The sequence below is a fragment of the Columba livia genome, chromosome 15 (assembly GCF_036013475.1).
Source record: "Columba livia isolate bColLiv1 breed racing homer chromosome 15, bColLiv1.pat.W.v2, whole genome shotgun sequence".
Classification (NCBI taxonomy): Eukaryota; Metazoa; Chordata; class Aves; order Columbiformes; family Columbidae; genus Columba; species Columba livia.
Window position 1 is genome coordinate 3,947,947 of NC_088616.1, and position 17,936 is coordinate 3,965,882.

Genomic DNA, 17,936 nt, shown 5'->3' on the forward strand with positions numbered 1-17,936 from the left:
CGTTTATATATATATTGAGGTTGCTGACTTAGATTTCCAAGGTCTGTCTTATGGAAGGTTTCAAGCTCTTATTGCTGATAAGAATTATGCATGTGTGGAGACAACAAGTCTCCAGCGCCTGACAATCACTAATCCCTGGCCTTTCAATTGCCAGGACTAATCTATTGCTATAGGTGTCATCACTCTGTATTTGCCTCACAAGTCAGACCACCCAGAAGGGTTTGCAATACAACAACATTCCTTCTGAAGGACTTGATTCTTCTCTATATTATTTCTGAACCAAAGTTTAACCAGCCTCAAAGTTCAGTGTTTGTCATTCCAGCTCCAGGCCAAGTTTGGAACAGGCTGATTTTTGAAAGGAATGAATAGACACCCTAGTTAAAAAATTACTCATACCTGAGGATTTTGTAATAAAAATGTTGTGCCTTCTGTAAATATCCTGGGTAAAGTGGAATGAGCAGGAAGAGTAATAAGCATTTTTTGCCAGTTTTATAGGGTCAGCTATGCTGAAGGGTTATTACATTTAAATTAGTAACAGTTTTGTCTGTGTTTCTGTGTGTATGTATACATATATATGTATGTATATGTGTACACATGTATGTATAAATATATACTGTAAATGGTAAATGATTTATATACGTAGACCAGAATTACCGGCTTCATCTGTCCATTCCCAGAGACTATAATTTAATAAATATAACAGTCCAGTGATTCACAGTGCTCTGCAATCCATAAAATTGTGGATTGCTTTTGGGTATTAATTAGCAGTGGTTTCTGTCAATGTCAGATATAATGGAAGCGATATTGCAGAGCAGGATCTGCAGGACTCGGGGATGCTTTGTTCTTCATAGCTTGCCAAAGCACTGTCATTTATCTCCACTCAAAACAAGCTTGGTTGGTTGCTGTAGTGATGTTTTTGGAAAGGTTAGTGGATTATCAATAGTTACTTTAGGTGTACATGCCAAAGAGAAAGAAGCGTAGAGGAAACAGTAATAAAAACGAGGTTTAAATTCCTTTGTGAATTTTGTTATGAATTGTAAAAGGGCACAGCAGTCAAATCAAATTGAAGTTTGACAGTCTTGGGAGATGTGAATTTTCCTGTGGGAAGTAATGAGGGCTGGTTGTCAGAGCTCTGGCTACTAATGCACAAACCAGAAATCCTGCTGTCTCTCTTGACTTGGGTTCTTCTCTATTCTCTGGCCTCAGTGACTTTTATTTGTAGACTTTGGGGAGGACTTGAAAGAGAAATGAGGGGAACAGTCCACTGAGGTTTAGCAGAACAAAAGAAATCCAAATGTTCTAAGATATGGAAATGCAGTAATGAACCCTAGTTATCTATGTAGTGACAGTGCAAAATCTCCACTGGTGCAATTAATAATTTATTGTGCCTGTGTCCTGGATTAGAAGGCTTTAAAAGATTCATTAGGATTGAGTTTCTTCTTTGGGGATGCTCATAGGTATTTTGAAGACTGAGCACTGTAATTTGGGAGAGGATACACTGTCTTTTTCAGATGTACACGTTCAGTTCAAGCTTCAAGCACAAAACTAATCTCAGAATTAACTAGGAACTAAATAATGTGTCTTACAAATTTGTGAAATGCCTTTGCTAAAGTACCTCGTCCTTTCTACTTCAATTTTTCCTTCACATTCTGTGAGAGGAAATATCTCCATCACAGTCTTGTGTTCCACTTGCAACTTGTACATCCAGATTATTTGTGGGCTGCAGCTTTCCTGCTGCCCTGGCACTGTCCTGCAAAATGCTCCCGCACCGCAGGTCATCGATCTGCTAGTCCAGCTTGAAGGTGGCTGAAATGTCAAAACAGCTTCTAGCCATTTTTTTCCTGATCTTTACTCCAATGACATATGGATTATAATAGTGAAAATGCATTTTCTGATCACTGAGTAAGGATTAGGGATATGTAGCATGAAATTCTTCCCACAGATTGAAGCCATATCCTAAACTAGGAAACACACAAGCCAGCTCAATACTGTACTCTCTGGCCCCCTGTATTGCATGCTGTGTCTTCTAGAAACAATGAAGTTAATGACATAAAAAAATAATAATAATAGAATTCCTCAGCTATATCCCCACAAGAGTAAAAAGGCATGTATACACATGCAATGCGTCAGTGAGAACACTAAACACTTGAAAATTAATCATATCATGCAATATGAAAAACAGACTTGGCAGGAACAACTACAGCTCCTCGCACACCTCTGTCCGTGTTGGCAGGAGCGAACACTGCTAAGGGACACCGTCCTCCCAGGCCAAATCTCATCAGTGAAATACAGATTCTAAGAGTAAGGAACAGAGGCAGCGGGTGGATCTGCTTCCTTGGCTGGAAGCACATGAGGTGTTTTAATGGCAGTGAGGATGTGGCACAGCCAGAACCAGACCCCAGCACCGCTCTGTTCCGGGCACATGATGATGCCATTAATTTTTGTGCTGCTGTCTGAGAGTCAGTGACAACAGCAGGAGGGCTGAGGAGACTGTGAGATGAAAGGTGGGGGATCAGGGGGCCGGCAGGGAGCAGAGGGGGGTCCCATGAGGGACAAGGCTGGGTGGGAGTCTGTGCCGTGGGAAGGGTGGGCAGTTACTGCGTTCCCCAGGTCTCGGGGGGAAATAGAAAATGAAAAAAGGCAGAAAGCCAGAAGAACTGTATTTGAGATACTGCTTGTTAGAATAAAATAATAATTTTTAAAAAAAATCAGGAAAAGGGACATACTGTATTCATGCAAGCATCCAGGCATTAAGTGACAGTTATTTTCTATAGAAAAGCGGTGTGTGAAACACAATAGACTTTCTTCATACTGCATCATGTATAACTTTGTTTCCTCACTGGCTGCCTGTGCTGTACAAGTAAAGCTGGTCAAGCTTTTTGTTTCCAAAATGACATTATTGTGACCTGCAGCCATCACGCTTTGGGAGATTTTACATCCAGTGATGGTGACTGTCATTGCTTTGCCACGTATTACTGGCGAGAAAAAACAGAGAGTTTTGATAAATAATGTTATTTCTTTCTAAAGTGCTTGTAGATCAGAAAGTGGTTTAAAATTCCATCTCTGAATCAGTTACCTGTTACTGAAATGCAGCCAAGTCTGGGAGGAGATGTGACGGATGGCACTGCAGAGCTGGCCCGGCGCAGCGTCGCGGGGCTGCGGGACCTGGCTGTGCTGCTCAGGCTGAATGTTTAAACTTGCCGTTTAATCTTTGTTGTCTGGGTGGATGGTCTTTTAATGTTCAAAACTATCGTTTTGCTGAGAGACTGGAGTAAAAATATGGTATGGAAGGGACATGTGGATTCAAAGGACATGTAGATAGCTGGATTGTAAGGTTTTTCATGAGGTTATCTGGTTAGTAGCTGTTCGACATCAAAAATAACATGAGAGACAAGAACACTAATAAATCAAGTCCCCAGATACTCAAACCCTAGGGAACAAGAGATACCAGAGACAAGAGAGAGATCAGACATGTCAGGAGAGGTTCAACCAGAATGTTGCAACTTGTACAAAAGGGACAAACAAGATTATCATGGGACTAACAGGAAAGAAAAACTACTTCTGCCATGTTTTAAAGGGATGGTGAGAACATGTGAAGTTTGTTTTGCTGCGTTTAAGGGAAGGGCCAAAGGGAAAAGTCAGAGAGGATCAGGGAGGAACAAGTGTGGAAAATGGAGAGGAGGGAGGGAAAGTTTTACCCAAATCACAGATCCTGCTTTCTAGAGCAACCAGCATCCCATGTAATTTATGAAATCTGAGGATATCTGAAACCAGGGTGCTGTGAGTGCAAACCTGCTATATTTGCAAATCCTTAGTAGATAAGACTAAAGTGCTCCACAAATGCAGCAGTAAATGGTGCTGTATTTTTAACTCACAAAGGATTTTGAATCCTGTGAGCAGTAACGTTTGCATTGTGCTTTGACTCCTTGTTCCTTAGGGGAAATGGAAGAGCTGGAAACCCTGTGGCTGACGGGTATTTGCCACAACGAGAAGAACGAAGTCATGAGCAGCCAGCTGGACATCGACAATATGGCAGGAGTGTTTTACATGCTTGCAGCAGCCATGGCTCTCAGTTTAATCACCTTTGTCTGGGAGCACTTATTTTACTGGAAACTTAGATTCTGCTTCACTGGAGTCTGCTCAGATAGGCCGGGATTGTTGTTCTCAATCAGCAGGGTTAGTATGACTTTCATTTTCCCCCTTTGGGCAATAGAGATCATAAACCCTACCTCCCAAAACCATGATTTTCCCTTTTATTCCTACTTGAACATTTGAAGTGCATGTTAGAGCACCAGTGTGATGCTCTAGGTGGGCTTTGGATGCACTTGTACTCCATGGGAGGTCTTTTCTCCATTGGTTTATTCTAGGGTATGAACTGTCATCTGCCAGGATAATAAGAAATCAAATGCTGAAAACAAATACAATTAAGGGAAATTTTGATGAAGAAATGGTGGAGTTGTTCAGATATAGGAAATGGATTGATTTCCACCAAAAAAACCCACAAACAAACACCACCAAAACAAACAAAACACCACAAACAAACAAACAAAACTGATGGCAGACATTAGCTCTCAGTTTTGTGTATTTCTTAAACAGGTAGATTTTAAGTGGTAAAAATATACTGGAATATTTTTATAGGCTTTTCTTGATAGCAAACTTGAATAAACCATATGAGAAAAGGTCAAGTACAAGTGTTGCTTATGTTTGGTTGTACACTAAGACAGACTTCAATGATAACTTTACCAACCCGAAGTGGATTTACATATCCAAATAATTGATACTTGTTGTAAAATAAGGGGAGTATGAGCTCGTTCTTACATTTTTGACAAATTAGTTGGGTTTTGTCTTTTTTTTTTAAACAGTACTTTTATTAGGTGATTGACTTTTTGCTGGATCTTTTAAATAGCTGAGGAGAATTGGAAATGATACTAAAATGCCTAATTGCTTTAAAATGTGCAGAAATTACTCTGTTGAGTAAATTGGACTGTATTGCAGCTGCATTAAAAAGATTCTGCCTTACTCTGTTAGGGATTGTCTAGAGAAGAATATACACTTTAACCTCCTCATTTCACATTTGAAATTTGTACTTTTGGCCTTTTACACGTGAAATTTTCCTAACCGATGCGAGGGGAAAGAAGGCCTTATTTCAAAGGCAAATTCCTGAGAGCTGCAAGTTCACAGGGTCAGAAATGTCAATTGAGCTCACAGGGGGACTGAAGAGGTTGAAGTTAAAGGATGGACCTCAACCTTTTGCTCAAAATAGACTCAAATTCAGGCTTCAGAAAGAGCTGGGTTTTTTTCATATGTGCCAGGATAGGAAACAAAAGAGCTAAAATACTGTGACTAGAAGCCTTTTTATTTCAGCGGAAGTGAAGAGTACCTTAACATCCAAGCAAATAGCCTGACTGCAGGTTTGTTTAGGGGGGTAGCTTAATCACTGGTTTAAAATAATAGTTTCCATTCCTGAAGGTTAGTTACATGTTGTGGTGAGACTAGGAAGCCTTTTAGGGTCTATTCTAATCTTGCTTTCTGGAATAAGCAGGGGAGGCCAACATGGACCATGGCTAATTTTCTTCTTTACAGTTCCAACAGGTATGGTGGAAATTATTCTTCCATATTGATGCAAGAAAATAATAATAAAAGGATAGATATGTACTTTTAGTCTTCCCAGTCATTAGATAAGCAATGTTTAATTTTTCTTTATTCCTAACTGAAAATAGAATGGAAGTATTTAAAATTTACACCTAGTGATTTAATTTGTTACTTCTGTTACAGGGTATTTACAGCTGCATTCATGGAGTACATATTGAAGAAAAGAAGAAATCTCCTGACTTTTCTTTGACCAATTCCCAAAGCAACATGTTAAAACTACTGCGAACAGCGAAAAATATGACCAATATCAATCCTTCAAGAATTAACTCCCCCAAAAGAACAGCTGATTTTATTCAGAGGGGTTCCTTGATTATGGATATGGTCATGGATAAGGGAAACCTGATATTTTCTGATAACAGATCCTTTCAGACAAAGGACAACTTTTTTGGTGACAACATGAGTGAACTGCAGACACTTCCTGGCAATCGACACAAGGACAATCTTAACAACTATGTTTTCCAAGGTCAGCATCCTCTCACACTGAATGAGTCCAATCCAAATACAGTAGAGGTTGCAGTAACAACAGAAGCAAAGGTGAACTCCAGACCCAGGCAGCTCTGGAGGAAATCTGTTGAATCTTTACGTCAAGAATCTGTACGTCAGAGCCAAGGCTCCCAGAGAGAAAACGGGTCAGATGAAAACAGGCAGCTTTCCTTGAAAAGCCAAAGATACCTTCCTGAAGAGATTGTCCATTCAGATGTATCAGAGACGTCAAGCCGAGCTACTTGCCATATGGAACCCGAAAACAACAACAAGCACCACAAAACCAAGGACAATTTTAAAAAAAGGACAGTAGCATCAAAATACCCAAAAGACTGTAGTGAAGTGGAGCTGACATATCTGAAAACCAAACAGAGCTCTCCACGGGATAAAATCTACACGATTGATGCTGACAAGGAGCCAGGATTCCGCTTGGACACCCCTCAGTACGTTGAAAACATTGTCCTTCCAGAACCTATAGAGTTTCCTGATGTTTATCAAGATCACAATGACAACTACAGGAAAGCAGAACACGCAAACAGGACTCCCTTGCACAACGACGACAGTCTTCCAAACAATGACCAGTATAAACTTTATGCAAAGCACTACACTTTAAAAGATAAGAATGCTTCCCCGGTTGACGTGAACGATAGGTACCGACAGAATTCCACCCACTGCAGGAGCTGTCTTTCCAACGTGCCCACATACGCGGGACACTATTCGAGCAGATCTCCCTATAAATGCGACGCGTGCTTGCGAATGGGGAACCTCTACGATATTGAAGAAGATCAGATGCTGCAGGACACAACGAACTTATCGCTTCCTGAAGAAATATATGAGCATAGTTGGTCACAAAATAATGCTCTGCAATATCATAAAAAAAATAAGTTGAGGATTAGCAGGCAACATTCGTTCGATAATATCGCTGATAAGTCTAGGGAAATTGATATTGGAAGACCTTCTCGTAGTATAAGCTTGAAAGAAAGAGAGAAATTTCTACAAAGTAGTCCATATGCAAGCATGTTTAGCGTGCCCTCAAGCAAACTGTTGGGCAACAAGGCCTCACTTTTCACTCGAGCTCTGGAGGACAGTAAGCGGAGCAAGTCCCTGTATCCTGTTCACTCAGATGATAATCCCTTCCTGCACTCGTCCCGTGATGACCAGCACTTATCTCTTAGGCGAAGTCCAGCTGATCTTTATAAACATTCATTACCAACAAGAGGAAGACATGATAATTATTTAAGGTCATCTATAAAGTCTACAGCCTCATACTCTTCCAGGGATGGTCGGATCCATAATGACATGTACATTTCAGAGCATGTTTTGCCTTACGTTGCAAATAGGAATAGCTTGTACTCAACTCCAAGGGTTTTAAATTCCTGTAGCAATAGACGTGTGTATAAGAAAATGCCTAGCATTGAATCAGATGTTTAAATTTTCCATGAACACTTCATCTATAGGGAAAAAATAGTTGCCACCATCTTAGAGGGGAGAATTTATTCTTTAACAGTATCCTGCTATGGTAGATGATATATAAACCTCTCCCTTTCCCAGTGTACTTTTGTACATGAATAGGTAAACTAGTATGCTCTTAACCATCCTTTTAAAATATGTCTTGATGAAAAGGATAAAAAAATAGCCGTTTATGTATGCATTATATATAAATGGCAAGCTGTACTGAAATAGCCCCAATAATGTTGGCAACTATGCTGTTTGTATCTAATTATTTTACTATTTCGGTTATTCTAATTTATGTTGCTAAGTATCATTCAATGTACGTTTGTCCTTAGAAATGTTTAATGATTTTCTAGCACTGGATAAGCAATATGGTATGCATGTAGTATGACACAGACAAAAAGAATTAGGAATGCATTTGCACAGTTACAAACGTAAGACTCTAAAAGAGAACAGAAAGCTAGGGTTTCAAAAATATATTTTAGCTTCATAATCATTTTCAAAGCCAAATAATAATTAAAAAACCCCAGACCCTGGGACCTCAATAAATAAAACAATAGTGTGTTAGCACAGAATTAGTATGTTCATTGGAGATTGACAGAAAATAAATGGGAAGGCTGTAGGCCCAGACGTGTGAACTGCTGTGTACTAAAAGACAGCCCCATGGATATCGGTTAACATTAATGTACAAATGCTTTTCTTATATTTCACATGGACTTACCATTAGAAATTAAGTTCATTGAAAAGTCTGCAGTCATCTTGTCAAAAATTTCACAGCTGCCTAATCCAGAGTATATATTTTTAGATATCACTCTATGGCACTTCCTATGGAGCTGTGGACTTTATTAGTAACCTTGAGGCCTAATGTGTACGTGAGTTTGCTTTTGCCCCTTACTGGTGATTACTCAGGGCTGTATAGTGTTTCTTTTATTCCTTCACTTCCCAAACGAAATCCCAACCCACTGTAGTTCTGTGTTGACAGTGTATTAGTGACATCTAATTAATTGTATGTTAATAGTATTAAAGCTGTTAAGACAGTGTCAAACACCAACAGCCATACGTTCAGTGTAAGCAGTGAGGAGCGCATACCATTTATTTGCATACACAGTGAAGGATTAACACCTTTTGAGGGACTTCTTCCTTCCAGAATATTGTGCATATTTGTTCAACATCAGATCCCTTTTTTTTAACCTCTCCAATCATGTCTGTTATATAAATTGAATATATGCACACATAACTAAGGAACAGTATATTTGTTATCACTGACTGGTATCTGAAGATGTTCACATAACAGGGATGCATTGTTATATGACTTTTACTTCTAGAAAAGATCACCCAGATTATTTCACAAATAAAATGTCGACTACACACCGCTCCTCACCCCCACTGGAAAAACAAACAAACCCATGCTAGATTTTAATCATAAGGGAGTGAGGAAGGGAAGAGAGGAAAGCTTTCAGGAACAGAGTGTACGGCTGTAAATTTAATTTAAACTAAAGAAGTAAATATAATTGTTAATATATTTAAATACTGAAAATGTTAAACAGGTGGTGCTCTCCCATTCTCCTGCTATTCTGAGAATTGCTTTAGGTTTTTTGTGTAGAGGAAGTTTAGATTATTCAAGTATTATTCCTCACATTTCACTGAGGAACAGTCAGCAGGGAAGCCATTAGCACTGTGAACTGGAAAATGTGAATATTACCCTAACTTTTCCCTAAACTAAACCTCTTTTCTACAGAGTCATGCCTGTCGCTGTAGTTGTGGTGTTTGTGTGCCAGAGGAACAGTATGCAGGTTGTTTGCATTGGAACAGCGTACTGCAGAGGAGAGTTGCAAATGGGAGATAATATAAAGGATACATAAGGACAGGCAAAATATAGCTTCTTGAATTTTGCTTACTATTTTTTTATTAAGCAGATGTAAGCTGACTTTAACTACCAAACAGTCCTGAATGAGTTCTTGATAGTTACAAATGTATTTCTATGTTCACCATGATGGTGAAAGATGATATTTTTGAAGAAAGGAGGTGTAATGAGATTTGGGCTTCTCAGTCCATTTCCAGCTTCCAAAAATCTCAGTATACTTTATTTTAAGTATGTTCAGAAAGCATTTCTATTTGCTATCTGTATGCTGGCCGGAGCAAATATGTTTTGAGTATTCTTTATTCAACCTTTGGTCACAGTTATTTGCCCTCATACATGTTCTGTGCTTTCTGGTCCCTCACTGGATGCAGTTCTTATAAACAGAAGGTCCTTACCTGCCCTTAGAGAGATTCACATCTCTTAGGAATAGTCGTATGAACTAAGCAGGACGAGGATGTTTAGGGTATGAATACAGCTTTTCTTGAACCAAAACCTTTTTCCAAAGACATAGGGGTACTACTTGTCCAAGGTCTACAGGAAGGCACTAAAGTCATAAATATTGTTGTAATGAGTTTAATAAAAGTATTTCAGTCAAATTTTAATTTTCAAATCATAGTATATTAAGTAAAATCTTAATTCTTTTGAACTACCTGGTATGTTTCAGCAGATGTAGTATTTGCTGGTATCATACCAAAACCTGTCATGCAAGTCACTGACAATTTTACCAAGTGAATCACAGAAGCCAGTGGTGGCTCTTTCACACCATCTTAAAGCTCTCAAAATATTTGCTGATCGCTCTGAGTCTTTTGCATCATCATCTCTATCTAACTAGACACACATAATTCAGTATATAGACAAATGAAGTTGTGGGAAAGAAAAACTTCCATTTACAGCATATTCTAGGTAAACCCTTGAGATCCAAATGTAAACATCCTAAACCCAGGTGGACTTATCCTTCTGTAAAATGTACAAGGAAATTAGCTATAAAGAAATATCTTGCAGTGTTTGCTTTTTTGATTTGAGCAGATTTCTAGTGATTGCAGATATTTATGATTATTAGCTGCAAATATGCAATACAACCACCTCCCTTAAACCAAAAGAAATCAAAGAGGCAGAGGGAAGACTTGATAATGTTGTGCAGCAGTTGTTCACATGGAAAGAAAAGATGCTACTTTAAAGGAGATAAAAAAACCCCAAACCAACAGATACTGAAAGTAGAGGGAATAAGAATCTGCATGCTTTCATTATTTTGATCTTGGCATATAATATGAGTGAATAAAGGGGGAAGAAAAAGCTAAAGTGTAGGGGCGTAGGTGAGTAGCTGGTGTGGTTGCAGATGTAGACGTGTAAAGAAGCAGCAGCTGAGAAGTTGAAGAAAACTCTTCAACAGTAGAGCCACAAGCCACAGCTTGTGAAGCTCAGCCGTAGAGCGCATAGAATTCTGAATATTGCCTGAGCTTTGTTGATATGTTTGCACTGACTTTGCATTAAACCGAGATCAAGACTTTCTGTATTTCCCTCTCTCTCACTCTAGCTGCTGCTATACTTGAAGAGGAGAAAAGAATCTTCCTGCCTAAGTGGCCATCCTTTCTGTACCTATCTGGATGGTGCTGGGGACTTGTTACATTTTCCTGATTACAGCTCTAGCGGTTTGTTGCTCATTCCTATCACCAGGATTTGCCGTGGCGCCAGCTGGAACTGAATCAGGCTGTAAATGCTCGGGGCCGTTCTTGGTAGCATGTCCTGTAGTGGTACACTGCTCCTGGACGACAACTTTGGTGGAGGCAGGATATTGAATTGCTGAGGAGTGCAGTAGGTACATGGAGGTAAAACCAGCTACATAGACATACCTGCCTCTTGCTTTTTTTCCTCTTTTAAAGATATTGTAGAACTTCTTCCTGTTTTTGTCTTTCCCTTTTCACTAAAGTAAATTTTCCTTTTTCCTTTCAAATGGATTTTGTGTTCTGCTTGTGTTTCGTAGAGCAGTATAGCCACCCACTATCTTAAACGCATGGAAATAAGATATTTTAATATATAAGATAAAATTAAAGAGAATTGAGAGTTCTTGTATTTCTGGAAAATTTCATTTAATGTTTTTGCAGCTTTTGCTCAGAATTCGTTATTCTGCTATCTAAGAACCTAGGTTAGCAAAAAGAGCGCTGTGGCCAAACAGAAACCAGCTCACCGCCAGCTCACTGTGTTTGGGCAGCATCTCATAAACACGTCTGTCTTTCCCTGTGATCATTCAGGAACACTTAGGAGGTGAAATAAGGGAAATCGAGAATGTGTGGGGGGGTTCATGGTGAAAAGAAATAGGTTTAGGTACATTTAAAGCTAGCAAAAGCTGTGTAGTGTTGGCTTGCTGTGCTGGAAGGCTGAGCTCTTTCTGTTGCCCGTGGGGAGAGAGAGAATTCTCCATCCGCATGGCAGCTCAAAGCATGGGAAGATTGAAAGCATTTATGTGTGTGATCCTCCTGAAAGATTTTACTTCCCTCTCTTAACCTTTTAGAAAATATAGGCTCCTAACTTAGACATCTCAGTTAGATGGGCTTAGCAAACTAATGGGTTACTTATCCCTCCAGAATCTGCTAGTTAAATCTGCAAGTGAGTAGTACCAAGTTAAACCTTGCAGGTGTGTATAGGTGCATATAGGCTCCTGTCCTTATGCAGGTAGCACCTGTCAGGTTTGGGTTTTGCAGTAATCCCAGCCTACTTGGTGCCATCGTTTTCTTTATCCAGCATGAAATAAAAGTGTCAGAATATGTTCCTTGTAGAACAACTTGCAATTTTAATATTTCTGCAGTGTAGCATATGTGTCTTAGTGATGGGGAAGATTTTGGCACTATTCCTTCCCTTGCTGGCTCCATCAACGTAGAGCAGGAATTGAGGTATGAATTGAAAGGTCTGAGAGTCAGCTTGGATTTAGGAAGAATTCAAGAGGTGAATAATTTTGTTGTTTTACATTGCATTTAAGATGTTTGGTGTATAAAACCTAGTGAAAACAGATCTTTCATGACAAAATCTCTCTTAGTATAGAGCATTAACCATCCTGTGGCTTGGCTCGATTGTGTTTGGTGTTAATCATCACATCATGTGTTTCTTTCAAGATGGAGTGTCATCCATCCCCTCGCTAAACTGGCTTTCCCAGCTCTCATCCTATCTTAGCTCAAGAGTCCTTTTAAAGTAGATATCTTTCCTGTATAAGGCAATCTGGTTTGCAGCATAAAAACTGTTTTCCAGTGATACACTTGAATTGTTTGTTTTACCAATGTTATCTTTTTAATCTAAAATTCGTTTCAATTGAGAGGTGAGCCTTCCAAGTATAATATAACAGTGCTGAAGGAACTTCTGAAAGAGCATAAAGGCCTTTTGAAGAGTGATGTTTATGATATAAGCTGTTTCCTAGCCAAACTCGCCTGTACTGTATTAGCACCATGTTAGTATTTGCTATGGTGAGGTGGGAGCACAGTTTAATCGCAGGTGTGTGTTTATTTGCAGATGTAGATGCAAGTTCAGACAGGTAGATGGTGTGATGGAGGAAAGGCTCTGGCTGGAGCCACCTGTGGGTGGGTTAAACAGGAGCAGCCTCAACACCGTCACGTCTTCCATTGCTCTGCTCGTGCAGACTTTTCTGTCCGATGTGCACATTTCGTACGTAGCGTAAAGTTCTCGTCAATATTCGGCTTGCATTGTGGAGTGTTCACCTTCATTCCGGTGTAGCAGCCATGTCTGTGGGATGGAGAGGTGGTGGTCAATGTTCTCTGGTGTCTGTCGCCTTGTTAAATGGGAGCAGAAATCCTGCCTGGCTTCTCTCTGCTCCGCTGGGGAGGGTCACTGCACCCTTGTAAATAAGCTCCTCATTATGTCACCTCAGTTGAGCATTTACCTTTCTTCGCCCTGCTTCTCTCGCCCTGTGTACAGCGTGCGCTCTCTGAAACACGTGCTCTTCCAACGTCCTGCAGCTTTGGAAGGCAGGATTACAATGTGCATCGCCCCGCAATGCACTGAAAATGCACTTAGCTCTTCTCGCAGGTTCATGAGCTTTTTTGTTACATACTGCAGAATATATCTGCCGTGACTGAAGTTGTTTTTAGAATGAATGCCAGTCTAAACAGCTGCAAGAATCCACTGCTGATTTTGTGATGATTCTGTCATATCTATTATTTAAGAACCAGAAATAATATAAGTGAAATTAAGTTACCTCACTATTTACCAGGTTTTTGTTGTTTTGCACTTAAATGACACTTTTTACTCCTTTTGCTTAATTCTTTACCTGTATTGAAAACAATGCTAAATTAGTAGAGAATATAACCATTCTGTAACTTGTCATGCAATACCTTTATTAATAGATAACCACACTAAATATAGTACTACATATTTAAGAGAGATGGTTTTGCCTCTCCAACTCTTAAAAAGTAGTGGTGATAAGCAGTTATACTACTAGATGTTTTGTCCTTTCCCTTTTGTATTAGCATTTGTTTTCACGAATATATTTCAAAAATTATATTTCTATGTGCACGTTATAAAACTGTGAAAATAAATACCAATAAATATTGTGATACTTATTCAGTGCACTGTAAAGTTCCAAGTGAGATGATACTTTGCCTGGGAATCGATGAAGGTTTCCTCCCTTCTCATAAATGGTACTAAGCTTTAATGTGGGCAAATGGTAATATTTACAGTGACATGCAATTTTAATGGAGAATGTCTTGTTTTGCACTTCTAGCACTAATAGAGGAAATATGTTTTTCTCAGCAAATGCATTATGAGAATACAATTTTAAAATTTGTTTTATGCATTGCAGTACATAAGAATAGCCATTCTGAAGAGATTTATGTTACATCATTAGTACAGGATTCTTTAGTCTGATAATTTTTATGGAGATCATGGTGTTTAATGGCAAAAACCTGTTGGAAATGTATTTTGGCTTCAGTTTCCCCTTGCAAAGCGTGTATTTGGACTGCAGGTGACACAGTGGAAGGTCCTGCCGAGGGTGCTGTGCCTTCCCACGCTGCCGGGGAAGATCTTTCTTGTTCGCTCTTGGGACAAGATTACAGGAGTTGAAAACAAATTTTGGAGCATGTGTTGTGTAACATTTGAAGTGTAAATGCGTGCGAACATTTCAAGTGGAGGTTCACAGTTATCCGCACCAGCGGGGGTTGTGTGCGGGCTGCGGGGTGTGTGGTTTCTGGAGGAAATGATCATTTTTAACTGAAGTGATTTGAATTCGGCTTCGGTTGCTGAAAGTCACTGGAAAAAAAAAAAGAAAAGTAATATATTTTTGTTTTAAAGTTGTTGTCATACGAGGTTTCACAGGAAAATGGGCCAAAGAATACAATTAAATATGCAAAAGGTTAATCCTATGAAAAAGGGTATCCTGTCATCTTGATATGCACAAGCATATTAATGGTAATGGGAACAATGTGTGTAATTTTCCTGTATATTGCTATGTAGGTTGCACTATTTTGAATGATACAAGCCTGATATTTTAATTACCAAATACCATAAGAAGCTGTTTATTAATAGTTTAACGTTGTTAACCTAAATATATATACAGTATCCACACGTGTGCGTGCATACACTTTCCAACCCTGTCATGTCAGAGTCACCACCCAGAGCCATGGGACACATTTCAGCAGCATTTGAGTGATTCCCGTGTCTCCTTCCCAAAGCTCCCAGATCACAAACCCGCCGGCAGCATTTGTTGTGCTGTTTGAGACCTGTTGCGGAAGGGGCTGAAGGACTTGCTGGGATTGGGATTGCATTTTGCTAGGACATGTGAAACCACATCAGAGTTCCTTGGAATTGTTAATTTGAAGTAATTCCCAAGTTTTTTTTTTTCAAAGGGAGAATTGAGTAGTTATTAATTTTTCCACCTTAATGCAGAAACAGAGAATTCTGTAGTGTCAAATTTTCTCTACAGTTCATTGCAAGTGTGTCTTGGAGAGCAACTTGCTCCAAGTCCTTCATCTGCAAGAAGGAGATTTTTAGCTAACTTGTTTTTACCTGACCTAGGTCTGGGTTCCAAAATTGGGTAAACCACCTTTTGACTTAAATAGGGGTGTGTGAGTGATGGGAGAGCAGATGCTTAGTACAGTTCACACTCAGAATTAAAACAGAACAAAACCAAACCTCATGTTGCAAAGGTATGGAAGTTGCATCACGTAAAATGGAGTGCAGCTAGGAAGGAAACTAGTGCCATTTTTAATAGGAGCTGTTTACAGTTCATACTTTCTATCAGCTATAATATTTTGAAATAGTCTAATTCATTCCAGAACATCTATTTTGCACCGATGGAGAACAGCTTGATCCCTCCCACCACGTGCACAGTGTAGCTTGTGTCCTCCCCATTGAAACCAGAAGTTACAAACAAAATTCATTAACATGTTAGGCTGACTCCTACCTGATTTTTAACTAACTATGCTGTTTTTATGCAAAATTTACATCCATACAGTTCAGGTTCTCTCAGAAGCACTTCACCTGTCAGTTAATAATGTTAATTCCAATACATCAGATTCACACTAAACCTGAAGGGCATTTTGTGCATCCTTTCATCCTGCTTAATGATTTTTGCTGGCTTAGATGAAACTCTGATGTTTCTGTGCTGCTAAACAAAAACCGCCAGAAATTTTTTCTAATCTCAAATTACACTTTGAAAAATGTTTTTACCTGTTTACTTGAATAATGTAAATTTCATGTGTTGTCCTGATTAGTCTTTGTATACATATATGTATATATATATATATGAGCTATAGCTAAGCCTTATATATATGTATATGTATAAAGTTTTTGGGGAGGATGAGGGGCAAGACAAAAATTCAGCATTGTGACAAAGATTTTACAACCATTTATTAACAGTTTCAAGTAATGTATTGCTATTTGAGTTTGATTAGAAATCATTTTCAGTTGATATCTGGAAAGAGAGATGTAACTAAAAATTAGTTTGGGGTCTTCAGTCGTCATCCTAAGGCCGGTTTAGTTACATTTGTTATTTTGAGAAAATAAGAATTCACAGTATTAAGTTGGGCTTTTGTTGAGAAAGAAAATTAGTTATTAGTACAGTTGGAAAAGTGTTCTTGTTCTGCTGCGGGAAAAAACTCCAAGTGTACTAAATGGTACTGGTTACACGGAGCACTAATCTACGTCACAGCAGAAGAAATTGGCGTTCCATAAATAACGTCTTACCAGAAATCTTGGAACCATTTGATTCCACAGACAGTAAATTAAAAAGCCTATCACTTCTGTTATTTACTAGTGCAATTTACTGTAACGCTCTCAAGAGCGTAATATTTTAAACCAAAGAGTAAGTAATAAATTTCCACTTGCTAGCAAAGAATAGTAGAGATTTGAAGACCTCTTAACACCTGGGGAAATAAATCAGTATGTTAGAGTAGAAATAAAAGAGGATTGGTGAAGGAGAATCAAGCATAAAATAATTAATTTTTAAGAGAATCCAGAATTTCATTATAAAATTCATAGTCTAATGGATTCTTCAAAAGAGAGGGTTTGGGGAAAAAGAGAAGAATTAAAAACTAGTGTTGACATTCCAACTGTTGCCTGTTTTATTAGGTAGGTTTAGCAAACTGAAATGAACTCACCCGCAAGCGTCTGTGCACGGGCAGTTGTAGCTGCCGTGTTGCAGAGATGATGCGCGAACCCCCGAATGCCCCTGCACCCACCTGCAAATCTGCAAATCCCGGGAGGGCGGTGGGTCCACCCGGTGGTAACTTTGCAGCTGGAAGGAGCTGGGGGTCCCCGCTGCTCCCCCGCGTTCCGGCTCACAGCAGCTCACCCGACCGTCTTTAACCCAGTGCATGACTGAGTGCTAATACTGTATAAATATTTTGAAACATATCTTAAAAAAACAAACAAAAAAAATCTGTTTGCTTCAAACTTTTTACGATAGAGAAATATATAATTATTATGGTTGTCTTACAGATTGTATTGTGTTCTTCATTTTTGTTAAATATGTAGAAAAACATTAAGGGAATGGGGGACTCGAATGTCTGTGTGTACCGAAATGTATATAACTATTTGGAGAAAACACATGTGCCAAGTATAACATGATGTAAAAATTGTAAATATATGAAAAATTCATTTTTCTAATAAAGATAATTTCTGCAAATTGATATGAAAATGAACAATGGTATCATTCTTGTCTGTCTTCCTTGTTAAATGGTACAAGATGAAGCATCATCTATGAATAAGGCTCACCTTTGTTTTTTCATTAGTAGTTGATTAGATTTGAAAGGTGTTAACAGCCACGTGTTTTAAGCCATCCTCCTCTGTTAGAAATTATCTAAAGGTGAAGATGCCTGAAGGTAAAGCTGACAGTTTATGCTTGATGTTCCCAGTTTAACTCATGAAAAGGATGGAGACAATTGACTTATGAGAAAATCAGATCAAGAAGTCTACTCTGAGCGATGCTCCAGCAGCAGAGGGAGCGGCAGGAGCTAAGTCAGAGGTGGCTGGTGAACCTGGGGCACCA

The 17,936-nt window shown here is 39.0% G+C and overlaps 1 protein-coding gene across 5 annotated transcripts in view; it reads left to right on the forward strand.

Annotated features, from left to right (window-relative positions):
• Positions 1 to 17,592, forward strand: part of GRIN2A (glutamate ionotropic receptor NMDA type subunit 2A) — a 174,070-nt gene extending 156,478 nt beyond the window's left edge. For 2 of the 5 annotated variants that reach the window (XM_021295687.2, XM_021295691.2), the window contains 2 exons: positions 3,938 to 4,176; positions 5,776 to 17,592. In XM_021295687.2, coding sequence (XP_021151362.1) covers positions 3,938 to 4,176; positions 5,776 to 7,566 — 2,030 coding nt within the window. In that variant the 3' untranslated portion in view covers positions 7,567 to 17,592. 5 annotated transcript variants of the gene reach the window in all.
• The last annotated feature ends 344 nt before the right edge of the window (positions 17,593 to 17,936 follow it).